General features: G+C 46.9%; 1 protein-coding gene across 6 annotated transcripts in view; it reads right to left on the minus strand.

Annotated features, from left to right (window-relative positions):
- The window catches only part of PASD1 (PAS domain containing repressor 1), a 102317-nt gene that overhangs the window by 5451 nt on the left and 78427 nt on the right, over positions 1-18439 (minus strand). For 5 of the 6 annotated variants that reach the window (XM_048318882.1, XM_048318881.1, XM_048318883.1 and 2 more), the window contains 13 exons: positions 17361-17474; positions 16577-16695; positions 15702-15784; positions 11980-12086; positions 9141-9288; positions 6993-7074; positions 5396-5519; positions 4535-4644; positions 3975-4061; positions 2865-3023; positions 2162-2365; positions 1148-1362; positions 473-565 (listed from right to left, as the gene is read on the minus strand). In XM_048318882.1, coding sequence (XP_048174839.1) covers positions 473-565; positions 1148-1362; positions 2162-2365; positions 2865-3023; positions 3975-4061; positions 4535-4644; positions 5396-5519; positions 6993-7074; positions 9141-9288; positions 11980-12086; positions 15702-15784; positions 16577-16695; positions 17361-17474 — 1645 coding nt within the window. The remainder of the gene's footprint in view (positions 1-472; positions 566-1147; positions 1363-2161; positions 2366-2864; positions 3024-3974; positions 4062-4534; positions 4645-5395; positions 5520-6992; positions 7075-9140; positions 9289-11979; positions 12087-15701; positions 15785-16576; positions 16696-17360; positions 17475-18439) is intronic. The other variant, XM_048318884.1, reaches the window with a different exon arrangement.

Here is an 18439-nt window from a genome sequence, read left to right on the forward strand (position 1 = left end):
CAAGGAGGAAAACCAGGCGTGAGATCCCACACCCAGACCCACCCTCAGAAAGGGCACTGGGGAGCCCAGCTGCTGCAGGAGCCAGCCTGGAGCAGGGCTGGCCAAACCATGCAGACCCTGCTGACAGCAGGCCCCAGATTCCCCCCTGCCCACAAAGCACAGACTGGAACTGCTGAAGATAAAGGTTTTCAAGGCTGTACATTTTCTCTGTGTCTTGGCCAAGCATTTTCCGCTTTGCAAAAGCCAGAAAATGGTTAATTTTTTTTTCAAAGCACTTTATTTATCAAAAAGTTCTTTGTAGTTAAAAACTATTCTCATTACTTTTTCTCCTAACTGGCTGAATTTTTGTTTCACTTCAGACTGAGACTGTTTGTGTTTGCACAATCAGGTGCAAGTTTTTCCACGTCTTTTTCAGTGCCATTAAGTGTCCTGCTAAGACACTGCAGGAAAACAAGGGCCAGCAGAGACTCACTTTCCTTGCTGCCTGCTGGCACTGCTCTGCACAGGCTGGCCACTGCTGTTGGCTGCAGGCATCATGGCTTGGATGGACTGATCCAACAGCATCCTGTGGTGGAAGGAAAACAGAGGATGGTCAGGGAAGGGAGAGGTCCAAGCTCCTGTCAACAACTCCTTGAAAATCCTCCATGAAAGAGGGTAAACCACTATCTTGAAAACAAGCAAACAAGCTAATGAAACAGGATGCTTCTTATCACCTCACATCTCTCCTGTGAATATAGGCTGAGAAGACTGGGATTGTTGAGACTGGAGAAGAGAAGGCTCCAGGGACACCTTATAGCACCTTCCAGTCTCTAAAGGGATTACAAGAGAGCAGGAGAGGGACTTTTGACAAAGGCATGGACTGACAGGACAAGGGGGAATGGCTTTAAACCGACAGAGGGCAGGGTTAGATTAACTTATGGAATTTGGGAGAGAAAAGGATTTAATGCCCTTGATGATACAGCATGACGTGCACAGCACCTTGCTTGCCTGCACACTGGGCTCACCCCTGCAGAGGGAACATCCTTATACCTGCTGTGGCATCCCGAGCCCAGTGCCCCGAGCCCAGCCACACCTGCCCTCCCTGCTGCCCCAGTACTGCTATTTTCTGTCACTGCCCCCAGGATGGTCCCAGCAGGGCTGTGGGTACCTGAGGCTCCTGTCCTGGCTGTAGTCAGCTGGTGGTTGCCTCTCACTGCTGTCAGTTGGCACCTGCGCAGCCACAGCGATGGGGTGTGTCTGGGAGAACACCATGGGGTTGTTGTAGAGGGGCACTGAAATGCTCGCCTGCCCTGGCACACACATTTGCTGCCCTTGGCTTCCTCTCATTGGGTGCTGCTGCTGCTGCTGCTGCTGCTGCTGTACCTGAAATGAAGACATAGGTACCCATGCACATTTTAAAGCTCCCTAATGGAAGGATAAAATAATCACTTACAGTGGGCAGATGGGAAAAGGAGAAGGAACAATAGGATATTGTCTCTGAACACAGCAGTAGGAACAGTGTATCTATTCAAGACAACCAACCCATTAGTGTTTATTGTCCCTGCAAGGCAGGTGTTGGCATCCCCAGACAGTCTCTTGAGAAATTAGGTAAGGGCACAAAAGGCTTGAGGAAGAAAAGAACAGCTTAAGAGAAGAAGTGCAAATCCAAAGTCTCCAAGGAAAGCATCTCATCTGTCCTTTAAAGCAGCAGTTTTGGCTTGCTTTGCTTTTGAACAACTCAAGTCTTTCCCGTCTTAATAGTGGATTTAGGTCTACTGATGACAAAATTGTTTTTTCAAAGCTGCCTCCCAAGATTCCTCAGGCAGAGGAAAATTAATCTTTTAAAATGATGCCTACTCCCATGTTATGAAACCACAATTCTCACTGGCTATGAATGAGCATTGTGTTGATGAGAGCCCAGACTTCCCATTCACTTCCTCCCCAGTCACCAGGAGGGCTCCAGCAGTCCCTGGGGGTCAAATGCTTTTTGGCTACCTGGCTTTTATTTTTACAGTTGAGTGACGTTGTTCACAACTGACTCTTGACACAAATTCCTCAACGCCACCTACGCAGTAAAACCAACACAGAGGGGATGCTCGGGACCACGGGGAGGACTGACGGGGCAGACAAGGATTTGGAAGCCAGGAAAGGGGGTCATGAAGACAACGAAGCAGCCAGTGACCTGGGGGGCTGTGCCACAGGGGTCCCTGAGGAACGGGCGTGGTGACAGCAGGTGGGTGCTGCAGTAGTGCTTCGTCCCCATGAGGCCTGGCTGCTGTGACTTCTTGGCCGTGGTCTGCCTGGGTGTCCCCTGCGGCGGCGGCCTCCGGGGGCTCGGCTGCTGCACATTGTTAAAGACGACGGGGATTGGCTGCTGCATCAGCATCTTTAAACAAAAGAGGAACAGGAGTTGTTGGTTGTACCACCTGGCAGAAATAACACTGCAGCAGCAGCAGTATCTCTAAATCCAGGGGCAGAGTGAACTATGAGCAACGGAAAATCAAATGTTAGCTTGTGTCAAATATTTATTCAGAGACAGGACCGTTCCAGCTCCATTGTGCCTGCTGTGTTTTGCAGGAGCGGCAGTGGGGATCCAGCAGCACTAACCAGACACAGAACCACCAAGCTTTTTGTGCGCAGGAGACTTTGGATTAATTTGGGATTGGTTTTTCTAAATCACGGAAATCACTGATTCAATACTCAGATACTGATGTCGCTTCATCTCTCGGGAAACACCACTCCCACATCCGAAAACACGTTACCAATTTGTCCAGAGTTCATTCCTGAATACTTTTGCCACAGACAATTAATTTTGTTACTGCTCTGTGTGCTTAAAGGAAAAGCAAATGGCTGGTGAGTTTGGGAGCCTCAGGGGCAGCAGGTACCTGCAGGTTGGAGTCCTGCACGAGCTGGAGCTGCTCCTTGATGACGTGGAGCTCCTCTTGCTGTGTCTTGATGTCAGCTTGCAGTATGCGAGTCCTCTCCTCCAGCTGCTCCTTCAGCTGGTGCATCATCCCCAGCTGGGTGGGGAAATGGTACACTGGCTGCAGGGAAGAGAGAAAAAGGATGACAGGGTAGGACCAGTCCTGGTACTCACATTCATAGCAATGCTGGATTGAGAAAAATGATGGCTTTTCAGCTTTTGCCATAAAAAATATGATGCTGACAAAAAATGGCAATTGCATATTTAACTGAAGTGCCACTGTAGTTCCAGAGCAGCAGCACATCTGGCTCACACACAGTGCCTCCCTCCAGGTGTTGGTCTTTAGATTACTGCACAGATGAAGTGTCTATACATGGGACTCTCCTGTCCCCTCAGGATAATACCCTGCTGGTTTGGGCCCACTTGTGTTTTGTGGCAGACACTGCATCCAAACCCTTGCCACACCTCCTGGCTGGGCTTTCAGTTGTGCTGCTAATGGTATTTACCAGATGCCAGGCCCAAGTTAGGCTGCAATCCCACCTGGGGATCCATCCTTCACACCTACCCTGGCCATCTTCAATCTCTGTTTTATAGTCTGAACATTTACTGCACTGACATCAAAGCCCTGTAAGGACAGACCTTGTCATTATGGTTTATGATTCCCACATTTTTCTTGTTTTTTTCTTTTTTTCTTTTCCGGGACTAACTCAAACCTTCCTCTACTAAATGACATCCCCTTCCTCTACTAAAACTCTTCAGCATTGTATCAGCCTGCAGGTAGCTGCTACAGATTCAGGGAGAAGCCTTCAGCAGCTCACAATGCTTTTCACAAGTGTAAACCTTCTCCTGTATCCTCCTTTGGGTGTCCCACCTGCTCTCTCTGCTTGCTGAAATAAGCGGTTGCAATAATTTGGTTGCAGGTAAATCCCAGTAACAGCAACAAAAAGGGCACAGAAGCCTTGTCCCCACTCTAGGATGAGCCAGCAAGGATGGGAGGGCAGTGAACCAGAGCCACCAAGGCTGCCTTGCTGACAGGACACACCAGTGCACTTAACAAAAATAAACCACGTACCATCACAGGGTGCTGGGAGGGCACTGCCAGCTGAGCCACAGGGTTCTGAGGGAGGTGTTCACCAGGGGCTTGAGGAGTGGCTATGGCCTAGAAATGAAAATTTTGCCTTACTGTAGGTCCATAGCACCTCTAGTGCAGAGCTGGTGCTGTACCAGCTCATACCAGGGATGAACAAGTGCAGGGAATTGGACAACTGAGACTGGAGATCTGAGGATAAGTCTGCAGGGAGAATTTAGGTTCCTGCAATGCCCCTGCTAATTGCAAGTCCTTGGTGTCAGCATCCACTTTGGATAAAGGCCATTTCATGTGTACTAACCCCAAGAAAAGAGGGTTGGTGGTGTGAAAAGGCATTTGGCCCAGAGGAGCAAACTGAATCCTGAAAGAAGGCAGCAGAGGAGCCTCTAGCACCTCTCCACTAGCTCTGCCAGCCAGTGGCACTCCCCAGGAAGTCCCAGCACACTCAGAGTGTGGGATCCAGCATCTCTGAGGGTGAGATCAACGCTTGTTGAGCTCATTTCACAACAGCCTCAGAAAGGCTCTTGCTCCTCAGGCCCACTGACCTGAGCGCTCCTGACTGCTGCCAGCCGCAGGGCCGCCTTCTCGGCCGGAGCCCCCGGCACGGCCGGCTGGGTGGGGGTGCTGGTGTCCGTGCGCCGCATGGATGACGTGGCTGCAAGAGAGACATTCACTGTGATACAGCAGACCCGTGCCTGGCTACCCTGGCTAAGCCTGAACTCTGCATATGCAGATGGGCCAAACACTGCCAAAGTGAGACCCTCTGTGGTCCCTCTGGCTCCCCACCTGACTTGCTGGGTTCCCTCCTGATGCAAACCCCCTGTTCAGCCTGCCCTCCATGGGTATATCTAGATGAGATCCCTGCTCTCCCCACAGCAAGTACCTCAAGAAAAGTCCCCTGAGTTTCCTACCCATAGCCCCACACAGGGCACTGCAGTCACCTTGCTACCTCCCGAAGGGCAAGGTGGGCACTCACAGGAGCTGGGATGAAGCTGCCAGCAAGGCAGGCATCCTTCTGTGCTCCTTCTGCAGGGATTTCACATCAGAGACCCCACAATAAAATTATATTATCCCAACATAAAACTTTTGTCAGTGAGCTTGGCTCAATCAAGCTAGCGAGTCACCTCGTGTCCCCTGAACCACAGCAGACAGCCATGACCCTCAGCTGGTGAAAAGCCAGGAGAAATCTGCTCTCACACAGGCAGTGGGTTAAGAGGGAGGAGGTGGCAGGTGGCCGTGGCTCTGTTGCTGCTCTGTGACTTGTCATGACGCGATATGTTGGTGCCAGCAATGACCATTCCCCCCCACCCCGACTCGGTCCCTTCCAGCCGAACCCCAGTATTCTGGAGGCTGCTCTGCCCTCCACACCACTGCCTGCACCCAGGCTGGGCTGCCCCGGCACCTACAGGTGGAGTCGGAGAGGGCGGTGTGCGAGGAGTGCCGGGAGCTGTGCGATGACAGTGACACTCCCTCCCGGCTGGCGTCCTGGCTGCTGCCGCACTGCCCCACGTCCAGGTAGCTGCTGTGGCTCTGCGGGGAGCAAAGCACAAGCAGTGAGACCGTCAGCAGGTGGGAATGGCCCCGGAAGGGACCTCCCTGAGCTCCTGTTTGCAGATGAACCCAGCAGGCTGGGTGTGCAGCACCGTGCAACCACACCACCAAACCCTGCTCACTCTGAGTTCACCCGAAAGCCTTCGGGCACACAGGACCCTCACAGTCATGCCCTGGGCACCCGTCTGATGGCAGCGAGCAGCAGTGGAGGACTGCTCCTCTATGGGGATTGCTGCCTGTGGCCTGCACTCTGGTGTGCCACCCTCCTGCTCCCCTGCCCACAGAGCCGTGGGCAGCAGGAAATAAGCTTTTGTCGTTAGCCTCTTTCCACCTGATCTCTTCAGGGATGTCCCAGCTGGTTGGCTGTGGCTCTCTGGGGAGTGATGGCAGGGGCAATGAATGAAGGTGGCAGGAGGGGCTACCTGGGCAATAGCTTTATCCATTGCAGAGATGGAGAGAGATGACATGGAGCAGTGGCATGGGGACATCAGCCAGAGCCCCAAGAGGACCTACAGCAAACGCCTCCTGAGGGGGACAGGTACTGGGCAATGCTGAGAGCTGCAATCCCACTCACTGCTCCCTGGGGAGGAGTGGCTCCAGCAGCCTGTTCTGGGCACGACCTGGGCAACAGAGGGGAACAGCCTGAGCTCCCATAAAATAATGTCTGAACAGCAATGAGGCTGATGGAATGACAACTACACAATAATCCCCTTGAAATTACTTTGATTTCTGGTCTTATTTGTAAACTACCAAGAGAAAAAACTTAAAAGTTAAAATGACCTTGTTACTTGGGCTGAGGTGTGGTGATGCCAGACTGACTCAAGCCATGGAAGCTATTGCTCTGGTCACAATCCTACACTTCGTGTGATCCAGCAACAGAGCTGAAATCTAGGTAAGTGTTTTCCCTTCAATTCCCATCCTCATCTGAGTATCAGTGATGATCTGGCACAAGCAAGACAGGTACCCTGTGGTACTGCCCTTCTCTTGGGTCCTCTGTGCCTTACTGAGGGTGATAGGTACAGCAATCTGGCCTCCAGCTCCAGCTGTGCTTCTGAGACAAGGTGGTTTAACCCGTTTTTCGCGTCATGGTCTCAGAAAGATTACAAGGAGCAGAACAGAGCAATGCAACTGCTGAATTCGCAGTTATTGGGGTATCAGATAATACTTGGAGTTAAAGATCATCTAGGTCCAATCCCTCTGCCGCGAGCAGGGACATCCACCACTAGATCAGGCTGTTCAAGGCTCATCCACCCTCATCCAACATGGGCAATTTGGAGCCATGCAGAGGAAAGCTTCTCAGGGGCTGCTTGAGTCCTGACCCAGGTGAAGGCTTGGAATGAGATGGGAGTAAAGAAAATGGAGAAGAAAGAACAGATATGTTCCTAAGATTGGTAAGCTATTACTCAGTTTGGTTTAAACATCTTCTCATTCAACTGTGAAGGAACATGGTACCTTTAGAGAAGAGGATGCCAGTTCAATTGATGACTCTTCGAGGCGAAGATCTCGCCTTCTCTCAGCCCGAACTTCTGCATAACTAAAAAAATCGAAACAAAAAACCCCAAAAATTATTCTACAGCTCCTGTGCAGGTAAACTGCTGTAACAAGTGTACATTCATTTTCTAACCTAATGATGATGAACAAGAATCACTTTTTTGCATGGTAGCTCAGTGATCCCTACGCCAGTGCCTTGGGCAGGACAAGGTCAGGTCCCTCCTTCTGAGGGTGCACACAGCTGTGCATGCATCAGAGTTAACACCCTGCACTTCAGTGGAAGTTCCAAATAAAAACCCAGGTGCAATGTGAAGTGCAGGAATCCCTATAACGAGCCTCTAAAAGAGTATATTTTCTTTCCTTACTTTTTCCCCTCTTAAATAATAAAATATTTACAGTTACAAATGCCACATGAGTCACCACTTGGATAAACTGGAGAGGATGTTTCAAAGACTCTCTGAGTGCTCATGGATCATGGGCACTGAGAGGTGCCAGACTTTAGGGTGATGAAATATTAATGAGCTATAACCTTTGTGGGAGGCAAGAGAAGTTGCTGAACTGACCTCACTTATATAATCGTGGCAATGAATTTTCCTGAAACAACATTTTAACTTGTGTACTTCAGTAATGTATTTTAAACCTTAACTATCTGAGACAGAATTGAACTTCAAAATCTATTTAGGGCTACATTGTTAGGTTTAAGAGGCACTGGAACCAGAAAGAAGAAACAAATCAATGCACAATTAAGTTCAGACCTTAAAGTGAAGCTGAATTCCCTGAAGGATGGCAGAAGCAAGACAACTGAGAAGCAACCTCTCTGTGTAACATTTGCTTATGTTAACACTTCATATGTAATTTATATCACAGATTATAGAATCAGAATCAATAGAATTTGGGTTGAAAGGGACCTTAAAAATTATCTGGTTCCAACCCCTCGACTGTGGGAAGAACACCTTTCACTAGACCAGGTTGTTCAGGGCCCCAGCCAACCTGGCCTTCAACACTTCCAGGGATGGGGCAGCCACAGCTTCTCTGGGCTTCCAGTGCCTTACCAGCCTCATAGGGAAGAATTTCTATCTAAGATCTAATCTAAACCTATCTCTGACAGTTTGAAGCTATTCCCCTTTGTTCTACCACTCCATGTCCTCGTTCAAAGTCCTTCTCCAGCTCTCTTGGAGTTCCCTTAGGCACTGGAAGAGGCTCTAAGGTCTCCCTGGAGCCTTCTCTTCTCCAGGCTGAACAACCCCAGCACTCTCTTCCTGTCTTCACAGGAGAGGTGCTCCAGCCCTATGAGCATCTTTGTGGCCCTCCTCTGACTCACTCCAACAGATCCATGTATTTCAGATTTACTAGTGTTTGCTCTTCCAGATGTTTGACAGAAAAAGAGGGGACCAGAAAGAAATTGATTCCTGACACTAAAGAAATACACAGTGAGCAGTAAGTTTACTCAAGTTAATAGAGCAGTTAATAACAGTGAATCACTATTTTTTCAAGCCCTTCAGAAAACATATTCTTACTCTTAACACAGTCTTTTTTCAGATGGCAGCGCTGATCCAGCAGATCCCCCCCCAGAAGGTGCATTCACAGAGCATCTGTGCATTCACACATGCACTGCCTTCCAGCACGAGCTGCAGCTCAGCACAAGCAGCTTCCCACTAGGGGGGGATCCAGGGCTGGATTTGGGTGAGGAATAAGGCCAGCAAGCCAGCAGCTTAATAAGTCATAAATATTTAAAGCTCTGATCAAAAGGTTTTGTAGGAGTTATGTGATCTCATTCATGCCCAGAAAGCTGTCTGATTCCCAACAGCTTTAATTCTTTCTATGGCCATGTCATCACTAGGGATAAAAGGGGAATGTAACACACTGATAGATTTGGCCAGAGGTGGCTTCCAGGCTACTGCCCCAGTTGCCAAAAAAAAAAAAAAAAAAAAGTAAACAGGTAAATAAAACACATATTCCCTGTTGGAACAGTTTCATGGAATTAGATATCATTTTTGTGTGTCAGTACGCACAGCAGGTATTTGGTTAACATGAAGCAGAACTAGAAGAAGCGATGGCTCAACACTTAGACATAACATACACTGTGAAGAGTTTGGTGCTTGCTCCTACCTAACTACCAGGTGAGTGCAAACGATGAACTCGGGCTTGGAGTTCCACTGGTGGTAGGTGATGTAGTAGTGGGTCTGCAGCCATATCCACTGCTGCCCTTTGGTCAGGAACCGATAGTAACAGGACTTTCCTTTTCCAAACTGCATCACTGTTTAACAAAAAGAGAAAGCAATTCATAGCAAACAGGGATTTCATGGTGCAAAGGTGATTGGAAAAACAATTCAGTCCCACACCCTTCTCCCAGACTAGGGCAGTGCTAAAGTGGCTCTTGAGCTTTATAAACAAGACAGATGATACACAACCAGGTACTCGGCTTTTGTTTAGGGTCATTCCTGCTGACTTTCCGGAGTGCTGTTTGTTATTTTGAGATTGCTCTTATAACTGGTATATAACCATATAACTAGCTACATTCTTATAACTTACTCATGGGCTTCCCTGAAATAAGCATAAATAACATTAATTAAACAAATTATTTGCTTTTCATAAGTACGTGAGAATGCATTTCAAAGACTGAAGGTGTGACGTAAGAATCCTAATAATGGCACAAAACAAGACAGTGGAGTTTTAACAGTTTAACTGAGAGTTTTCTCCAAGACCTGGCCTAGGCCAGCCCGGTATGTATTATCAGGCTACATCCAGAAAAATCTCAGGTTCTGTAATACAACTGGAAAATAATGAGGGGAACTACGTTAAATAACCACACTAACTGTTCCAAACTGCAGGGAATACAAAATGAAACATGCTCACTTAAAATACCCACAATTAATGCAAAGTAAAATACAAATGTGGTTTAAACAAACCCATTTCACTTGACAGTAGTGACACAAGATGCCTGCCCAGAGTGTCAGTGTGACAAACAGGAACTTAGCAAGCCACACTAACCCAAGTGGTCTTTTACTCACCTGCACACCTCTACTTTGTTAAAATATCAGGACTGACTTCTTTAGCAATCCCATTAACAGTGATGGGCTTTAGATGAAGCACTCAGCAGAGATTTTCTGGCTAACATAACATGCTGGGGATCCCTCAGCTCCTAGTCCTGGCAGAAATGTCCTGAAGCAACTTCTCTAAGCCACTTTGCCAGCACTTTACTTTGTTTCCCTGTGCAGTAAAATGAAAAGATCCTTCCCTACAGGTGTGTTGTGCAAATATTCTTCTAATAGGTAAGAGGAATGCATGGCTGATAGAGATGTAGAATATAAATCATCAAATTGATTCTCTGCTGAATGACCTGACCCACTCTCAATACAGTTTGTGTCCATACCAAACTGCACATGCATTACCAAAAGGCCACTGTCTGGTTAAGTATCTCACTTGTATCTGAATCGTCTTTTAAGCAAACAGCACTAAGAAGTACTGTACTTGAAAACATTTAAAATACTCTGTTAATATTCCCATCTACGCTTTTGCTGCACTTGACACAACTTGTGTGTCCCCCCTGTCACAGCTTCCTCCATGTGCTCAGCCAGGCAACCCACTTCCCTGGCAGGGGCTGTACCAGTGGCTCTGCCTGGACAGGGCAGAGCAGCCAGCAGGGAAGTGGAGCAGGGAAACTTGATATGCAGGGAAGTATTCTCCCCCATTCTCTTCTAGGTCCCTCAGCTCCTCATTTGTGTAAGTGGTACAGGGTTTGTGGTAGAGATGGGGGTGGTTTGCAGCTCAGAGATGGGTTGTCTCCAGAAGGCTGTGGTTCTTGGTCCCAGCATCGTGCTGCTCTGCATCTCAGAGCAATTACAGCATCCCACTTGCTCCACTCTCCAGGGTGTCCTCATTTCCTTTTGACAAAACACTCTCCTTTCAAGTGGAGATAGCAGAGAGACAGACACTGTCCCCAACAGGAAACCTGTAATATTTCTTAGCAAAATACCTGATTACCTAGATGCATTTTACAAAGTATGTAGTTATTTTTCATTGCAGTGCTTGGCAATGCAAAACCACCGCAGGACACATGTAACTCTGGCTCAATATCTCAGTCTGAAATGCACCCAATAAAATGGAAAAATCTGGGTCTTGGGGATAAAACATCTCACACCTGCTAAGAAATGCACACTGATTAAGAGTAGACCACATCTGCAGACACCCTCTGCCCTTCTCACACTGGCTCCAGCCCTCAGCAGGAGATGGTTCTCCAGCATTCGGCTGCACTGCTGTGGAACTCACGCGAGTGCTCCTTCTATTCTGGCTCCCACAGGTCACACCACTTCTGCTTGCATGAAAATGAACTTCACGGACCTTCTGTGGTGTTCACACATCAGCCTGAACTTGACTCTTCTGCTTTGTTCGTTTTCCTTTCAGGTCGACCAAACATGAGCAATCCTCATCCACAGGGAAATTGCGTTCAGTAGTTTTGTGTTTAAAATAATACTGAATCTCCAGAAGCATTTTACTGATGAGTAAGTGAGGTTCACAACATCTAATTGCACAGGCAGGTGATCCAAATGATATGCTCAGAAGGTGTTTTGGTGAGCTGAGCCTCCTGGCTGACTCTGGAGCCCAGGGGAATGGCAAGGCCCCATGAACTGTGATGAATCAACAAAACTTGCAGGACAGAGGGGGGAAGTTCTAACTCCCAATCTTTTAATCTCATTTCACTCTGAGACAACCTGTGCTCAAACAAGGTATCTGCCAATTTAGGAAATCTGCACAAACAGTTTCTGATTTGAGTGAATTCTGCAGGTTTCAACCTCGCAGGTAAGTGTCAGCTGTGACAGTCTGTCATGGGAAGGGAGAGTTCCCTCGTGCCCCTGAAGATGAAGCCTTTTGTGATGACAGCAAAAGGTTTTGCACAACTGACAAATGAGATCAGAGACAGACACATTGCAGAGGGATGGCAACTTACAGTGTTCATGGCACCTAGCAAGAAGCTCCAGGTCATCTGCGTGGTAGTAATCATACCCTGACGTTCCCAAAACCTCAAAGGGTAAATATCCTATAATAGGTGGAGCCCTAGAAAGGAAGCAAAGAGCAGGGAGTGAGCACAAAACTTGATGCTTTGACATCCTGGCAGATAAGCTGTGATACCAGCAACAAATACCTTGTTCGTTCACTTGGCAGGGAAATCTGGAGTGGATTTTCCACAGGCAGTGATATATTTTCATATACAAACAAAAAAAAACCCCGCAGCAAGGGAGAGGTAAAAACTGGGAAAATGAAAAGGTGTGTGTTTACTCTTTGACAGCCTATTCATTATGTGGGTGTAGAGACAGGCATGTACGTATGTGAGTGACTCAATTCATTAAGGAGACACAGCTTGAGAAACGCTATGGCCGATCCCGCGCATAACAACTTGGAGCTGGAGTGAAATTATCCGGTAGGCTGGATGTAAACGTCACCTGGGTAGTAACTGTGGAAGAGAGAGTAAGTGGGAAGCTGCAGTGTGTGTCAGGACCAGCTTGGGAAGAAGTAATTGCTCCCCTGGAAAACCTTGGGAAACTACAGCCAACAAAACTTTCTGTGCTGAGAGTACAGATAGCAATAGGCATGGGGCTGATTTAGGGCTGGTTTTGTTTTGCCTGGTAGGGAAGGAATTGATGAAGTATTTAGATAGGCACATTGCAATGACTTACCTCACTATTTTGCTATCAATTCTAGATTTTCATTTTTCTAGGCAAAATAAGAGATTTTTTTTTTTTGCAGGTGTCCTAACGCAGCCTTCACCAGAGCCTGATAGCTTATGATTATGAAACCACTGAAATGTGAGGACAAAACCACTGTTTTTTTCTCTCCTCCCTATCACTGTCCATCTTCCAGCACTCAGGTACACTCCTGTCTGCACCAACTCAAGCACTCAGTGAGGCAGAACCTGTGCTAATGTGGCTCCACCTGTTTGTTCGGGCTGCAGGATGTGCTGGTAGTGTGAGGTTCACCTGCCAAGTTCAGTGTGTTTCTCAAAAACAGGGCAAAATGGTAAATAACTCAAAATGGGGCAGGCTGAAGGGGATGGTGCCCATCAAAGCTGCCTCTCCTGCTGCCCCGCTCCTGGTATGCTGACTGCTCTTAAGGAAGAAGGCCATAAAGTGGCCAGGACTATGAACAAAAAGTTATTTCAGTGTAGTACCTGTGGGTTTGGATGGATCAGCCCTGAGTTTCTTGGTTGTGTGGAGTTCTCTCTTGGCTGAGCCACCCAGCTCCACATTTGTCCTCTTGAGAGACACAGTGGGCATCAGTTATTCAGCCACAGAGAGCCCAGGCAGGTCTGTAACCTCCCTCTTCCCCACAGCTGCAGGCAGGCAGTCTGGCACCAAATGGGAAATGGAGGAAGGAGCATCTAGGGATCTGCTCAACAGCAGCCCCAGGAGGAGCAAGGTGTGAGCAGGAGCTCCCGAGTCCCAGCACAAGGGGTTAGCTGGCAGAGCCAGGCCTCCACTCCACAGCAAATCTCTTGAACCAGACTGTGCTGAGCACACAGTGGTCTCTGCCACAATACAGCTTTATTTATTCAAGTAACTTTTCATAGAGCACTCTGTTTCTTTTCCTTATGTGACCCAGATTTCTGTTAATGATGGTAATATTTGTATTTATCAAAGTGTCCTTCCTTGCTGTCTCTTCGGCAGAATGCATCACTGTTTCTCCTATTTTTAATGACATGCTTATATTCAAGACAATAATGTCTTTCAGAAGCACATCAGATAAACATTTAAGCTGATCAGGAAAGTATTATGCTTTCCTGAATATCACCAGAGCTCTTTATATAAGAAAGCAGCCACAAAATGCTCCTCATCTGTCGTTTGACAAGGAGATGCCTTGTGGAGCAATTTAAAAGTGTCTTGTTAGCTTAAGTTCCAGCCCTGAGACCTGCAACTTGCTGTGCAAATGGGAAGGCACAGTCTTCAGAGAGCCTTTTGGGTGCAGTCTTTTAATAAATGAAGGGAAAATAAGAACAGTACCACAGCGCAGAAGAGAAACAGATCATTATCAAAGTTGACGGGTTTTTCTTTCTCTACACATATTTACATATAGACCCAGAATACAGACTTTTCCTATTTTTCTCATGTTTATTCAGATCTATGGAATGCTTTTATTGCATCTGTCTTTACTCTGATTTAAGTTGCAATCATGATAGCAAAGGTCCTGATTCCAGCTCCTGCTGGGTACCCTCTGCCCCTGTTGATAGTACACCTCAGTGCCAGGCAGCCTGTGGTGATGCAAATCAGCAAGAAACAGCAACATTTCCCAGTGTCCTGCAGACTGTACTGGAGAGAGCTTTGAATCAGATTAAATGAGACAATTCCCATGATCTGCTTATTCTTGGGTCTGAGCTCACTGCTTGCATCTGGGGTTGTCACAAACTCTGCCTCAGCATCTGCATCATCTTAATTTCCTCTCAGTAACAATGGTTTCCTCGCTGGGGATATCAGTGGGACTGGAGTGTCTGCAAGCACCAGCAGAGAGATTCCTCTCTGAGTCATAACCAGATTCATCAAAGACTCTTTGACAAGTTTCAAAGTAGCTCCTACTCACATTTTTCACAGGAGCTGCTGGGACACAGCCCTGTGGAAAAGCAGCTCGCTTCATCAGTGAAGTGAGGGGTTTAGGGCTCTTTTACAAATCTTAACATTAATCAGCTGATTCTCAAAATGTGCATTATCAGACAGGCCAATTAAAGTCTAACAAAGCCACTCCAGCAAGATCTCATCTGAATGAATAATTATCCAACTGTCCCAAACCACGCATAATCAGCTGTAGGGCTGTCGCTGGGTCAGCTCCTCCATGCTTCAAGGTGTGAAGCACACACCTTGTGTTCTGTATAAATGGAAGTTATTATTCATTTGTATTTGCTCTCTCTCTTTCTTGCTCTAAATGTGCAGATGATATTTAGATATTTTCCCTCACTAATGTTTTTTTTTTCCTCAGAGCCTTATTTACTGGTCTTCTGTTTTTAGTAATGACTACCTTTGCACAGCTCATAAGGGAAGGGATAATGGAATGGGTAGGATTTTTCAATGTGCTTATTGTTCAGTGTGCACATATGTCAAATCCAGAGAAGTAAGAGTGAATAAAACCCTCCAGCTTCTTTTGAAGAAAATGAGTCCTAAATTAAGCAGCTTAATAAAGTGGTTCCAGTCTGTTTCATTCACCAAGCTGAATTCTAGCTCACCATATTGCATTGTTAAAAACTAATCTGCAATTAAATAATAAAATCCACTGGTTTTTATTTTATTTTTAGAAATTCTATAATTTCTCAAGATGAAAAATCAAAAGTTTGTTGACACAGCAAAAGATTTAGAAGGATTCCTAGAAGCTGTAGTTGTAAAACAGAGGAGCTAAACCAATATGGGGAACATACTGGGACCCACACTGCTCACTTTCAATGGCTTGTTATCTTGGTTAGAAGATCAGACATTTTTCTAGACATTTTCCATGGTTTCTTACTTGCCTAAAATATGGAAAATAGTGAAGCACTTAAGGATGCCTAATAGCTAAGTTCAGAGTATTGCTACTTACTAAGTTGCATATAATTAGAACTATTCCATTTGGGATCTCAGGCGAGAGGTACAGAAAGTTTTCTATTTTTAAACTACAGTTTATTTATTCTTCAGTGACTAAACCCAGATCTCTTACCTGTGGTCCAAGAATAAAAACTTCCATTCTAAACTATGCCTCGATGTGAATTCTTCACATGGCTCTTCAATGTTGCAGAGCTCCTGCAAAACAGTGGGCACATTCAGACATTTAATTCTATGAAATGACAAAAGGAGTCCACTATCAAAACCTAGGATCCACTTTGTTCATATAATAAACCACAGGAAAATACAGTGCTTTAAAAGCACTTGACTTATTTTCCTCTAAGGAATGTGTAAGACTTGTTTTATAGATGCATGAACTGATGAAAAATGGCTGAATAGTTTACCTTGAGCTGAATTTCAGAGCTAGGATAAATAGTCGTAGGGTTTCATCTTGCACTCTTTAGGCAAAATTCCACAGCTTTTTGCAAATACTGGTATTGGAATATGGATGACAGCTCCAGGTCCAGCCTCTAACTGAGCTGGCTAATGCCCTCCTGAGCAAGCAGCACCTGGAGTTGTTATCCCTGTCATCAGTGCACAGTGCCACAGGACATTTACAGACCAGCAGGAAGAGCCCATGACACACGTTTTCCATGTGTTTCAAGATGCAGATGGCTTCCTTGCACAAAGGAGTGGTGGATGGATATCTTTGAAGGCTGCGAATTCCCAAGTGGTGTAGCTGGTCCCCTTGTCCTGGAGCTTCCCAGGCTGCCCCCTCTGAGACACCCCATCACAAAACCAGCTCTTCTCAAAAGCAGCTCCTGCTTTATACCTTACCTTTCCCAAATACACACTTGTGTCATCTCCCACTCCCAGCCACAGCAGTGTCCTCTCTGCTCTCCCAAGCCCGTGCACAAGCAGCCTGTGCCGCAGCCCGGCTCCCGCAGCGCCCGCGGCCGCGCCCCAGGGCAGAGGCGGCACAGAGCTCACCTTTAAGAACTGTGGTGTGACGAGACGAACAGTCGCTACCAGGCAAATCTGCTCCTCCGTGGCTGACCTGAAAGCTCGTGCAATAGCTGACTCAAAGCCATTACAGGAGGGTGTAGGCACTAGAAACAACCAGACAATTTATTTAAGAAGAAGAGGAAGGAGAGCTCTCTTTTCATGTCAAGGCAGGTAGGGTGACTGATGAAACCCAAGCAACAAACTCCTCCTACCCACGGGGTGATGCCACGCTGATCCACGCTGATGTTATTTAAAGCATGACCCTTTAGGCTCCAAGTTACACAGCTGTAACCACCTATCCCTGGTTTGCAGGGGAGCTTTGTAAGACAGCTCTGAGCAGCTCACAGTGTGCAGCTGCAGTCTCCTTGTCAGCCTTTCTCCAGGCCAACATTTGCAAGATTTGGGATTTTACAGGCACCTCAAACTACTTAATCTCTGTAAAGTGTCATTTCACTGCAACAAGTGAAACAGAATACCATATTTTACTGGCTATTTGAATAAGTAGGCTGCTTTACAATAGGCAGTGGGTCAGAGGTATTTTCAGTATGGTTTCAGCTTTAGGCACAGCATGAAGGAGAGCGCACTCTTCTGATCAACAGCCTCCCCACCACTTTTGTATGAAAAATATATCCAATGTATGCACAGCTCATTCCATCTCTGACAATTACAGGGCATTTTCAGCAGAAGCAGAGCCTTTAGGATGCTACAGATCAACACAATTTAAAGGAGAGAGGTGGAGAGGCAAAGGTAGGCCGAAACAGTAACTTACCATGAGTAAAATATTTAAAATCCACTACAAATTTCACATATTCATACATCAGGGGTTCATTTGGATCTAAGCTGCCTCTTGCTAAATGGCAACAAAACTCTATTTGTTTTTCCGCTGAAATGAGAGAGAGGGAGACACAGACAGTGGTATTAGAAGTCTGCACCTTAGCTCGCTCACGTATTTAATTTATCTACCAACCCTGGTGTGGTGGTATCTGGGCACACCCTGCTGGGATGCTTCTGATACCCAAAAGTAAATATTTAACTGCTAGGAGCAATTATCAGTTGTTTCTGCTTAAGGAAATGTATTCTCACCCTTTTTTCCTTGTCTCTGCAGTCACCCAGTAAACTGGGTGTGAAACCCTGGCTGTACTGGTCAGCAGCATTGACTTCATGGATGCAGGATTTCATGCAAAGCAGTTACATGGTACTGCAGTATCCTGTTCTGGCACTGCTCAGAAGGACCCAAAGCGCACTGAACTCACCCTAAGCCATTAACAGTGAAGGGCACCGTGCCAAGCTCTAATCCAGTTTTCTGCCCCAAGTCTGAACTCCATGGATTAGGCTACGAGGCCAGCCAGAGGGAAACCACCCCCAGGGCAGAGCATCATCAGGCTGCTCAGCTCCCACTGATGCTCATGGGGCAGCAGGGAGGGGAGCCCAGTGCTGCTTGGTGCCCTTGCCAAACCCACCAGGAAAAGGGTGGGGCCCAGCACAGGTTTGGTGAAATTCAGGTGATGAGAAGATGCTCCTGCCTGCTCTGGTCCTGGGGACATTTTCTGAGGGAAAGGGACATTCTGGGGGTGGCACAGCAGCCAGCAGTACAGATTCAGACAGACTGTTCAGATAGGGAGGCTGGTGCTTAAGTTACGTTAGGGCTTCTCTCGTGTCCTGAGACATGCAAGCTTCCTAAGGAATAACAGCTCTGCCAAAACTGTTTGGGATTTCTCCAAATTTTTGTTCCCCTAAGCCCTCATTCCCTTTTCAGGCTTAGTCTAGCATCCCACCTGGGGAAAAGCATCTCCTGAGGGCAACTCCATGGGGGAAGAGCAGATGGTAAAACAAAGACTGTCCTAATCA

Source organism: Corvus hawaiiensis, chromosome 14 (genome assembly GCF_020740725.1).
Source record: "Corvus hawaiiensis isolate bCorHaw1 chromosome 14, bCorHaw1.pri.cur, whole genome shotgun sequence".
In the NCBI taxonomy this organism is placed as follows: Eukaryota; Metazoa; Chordata; class Aves; order Passeriformes; family Corvidae; genus Corvus; species Corvus hawaiiensis.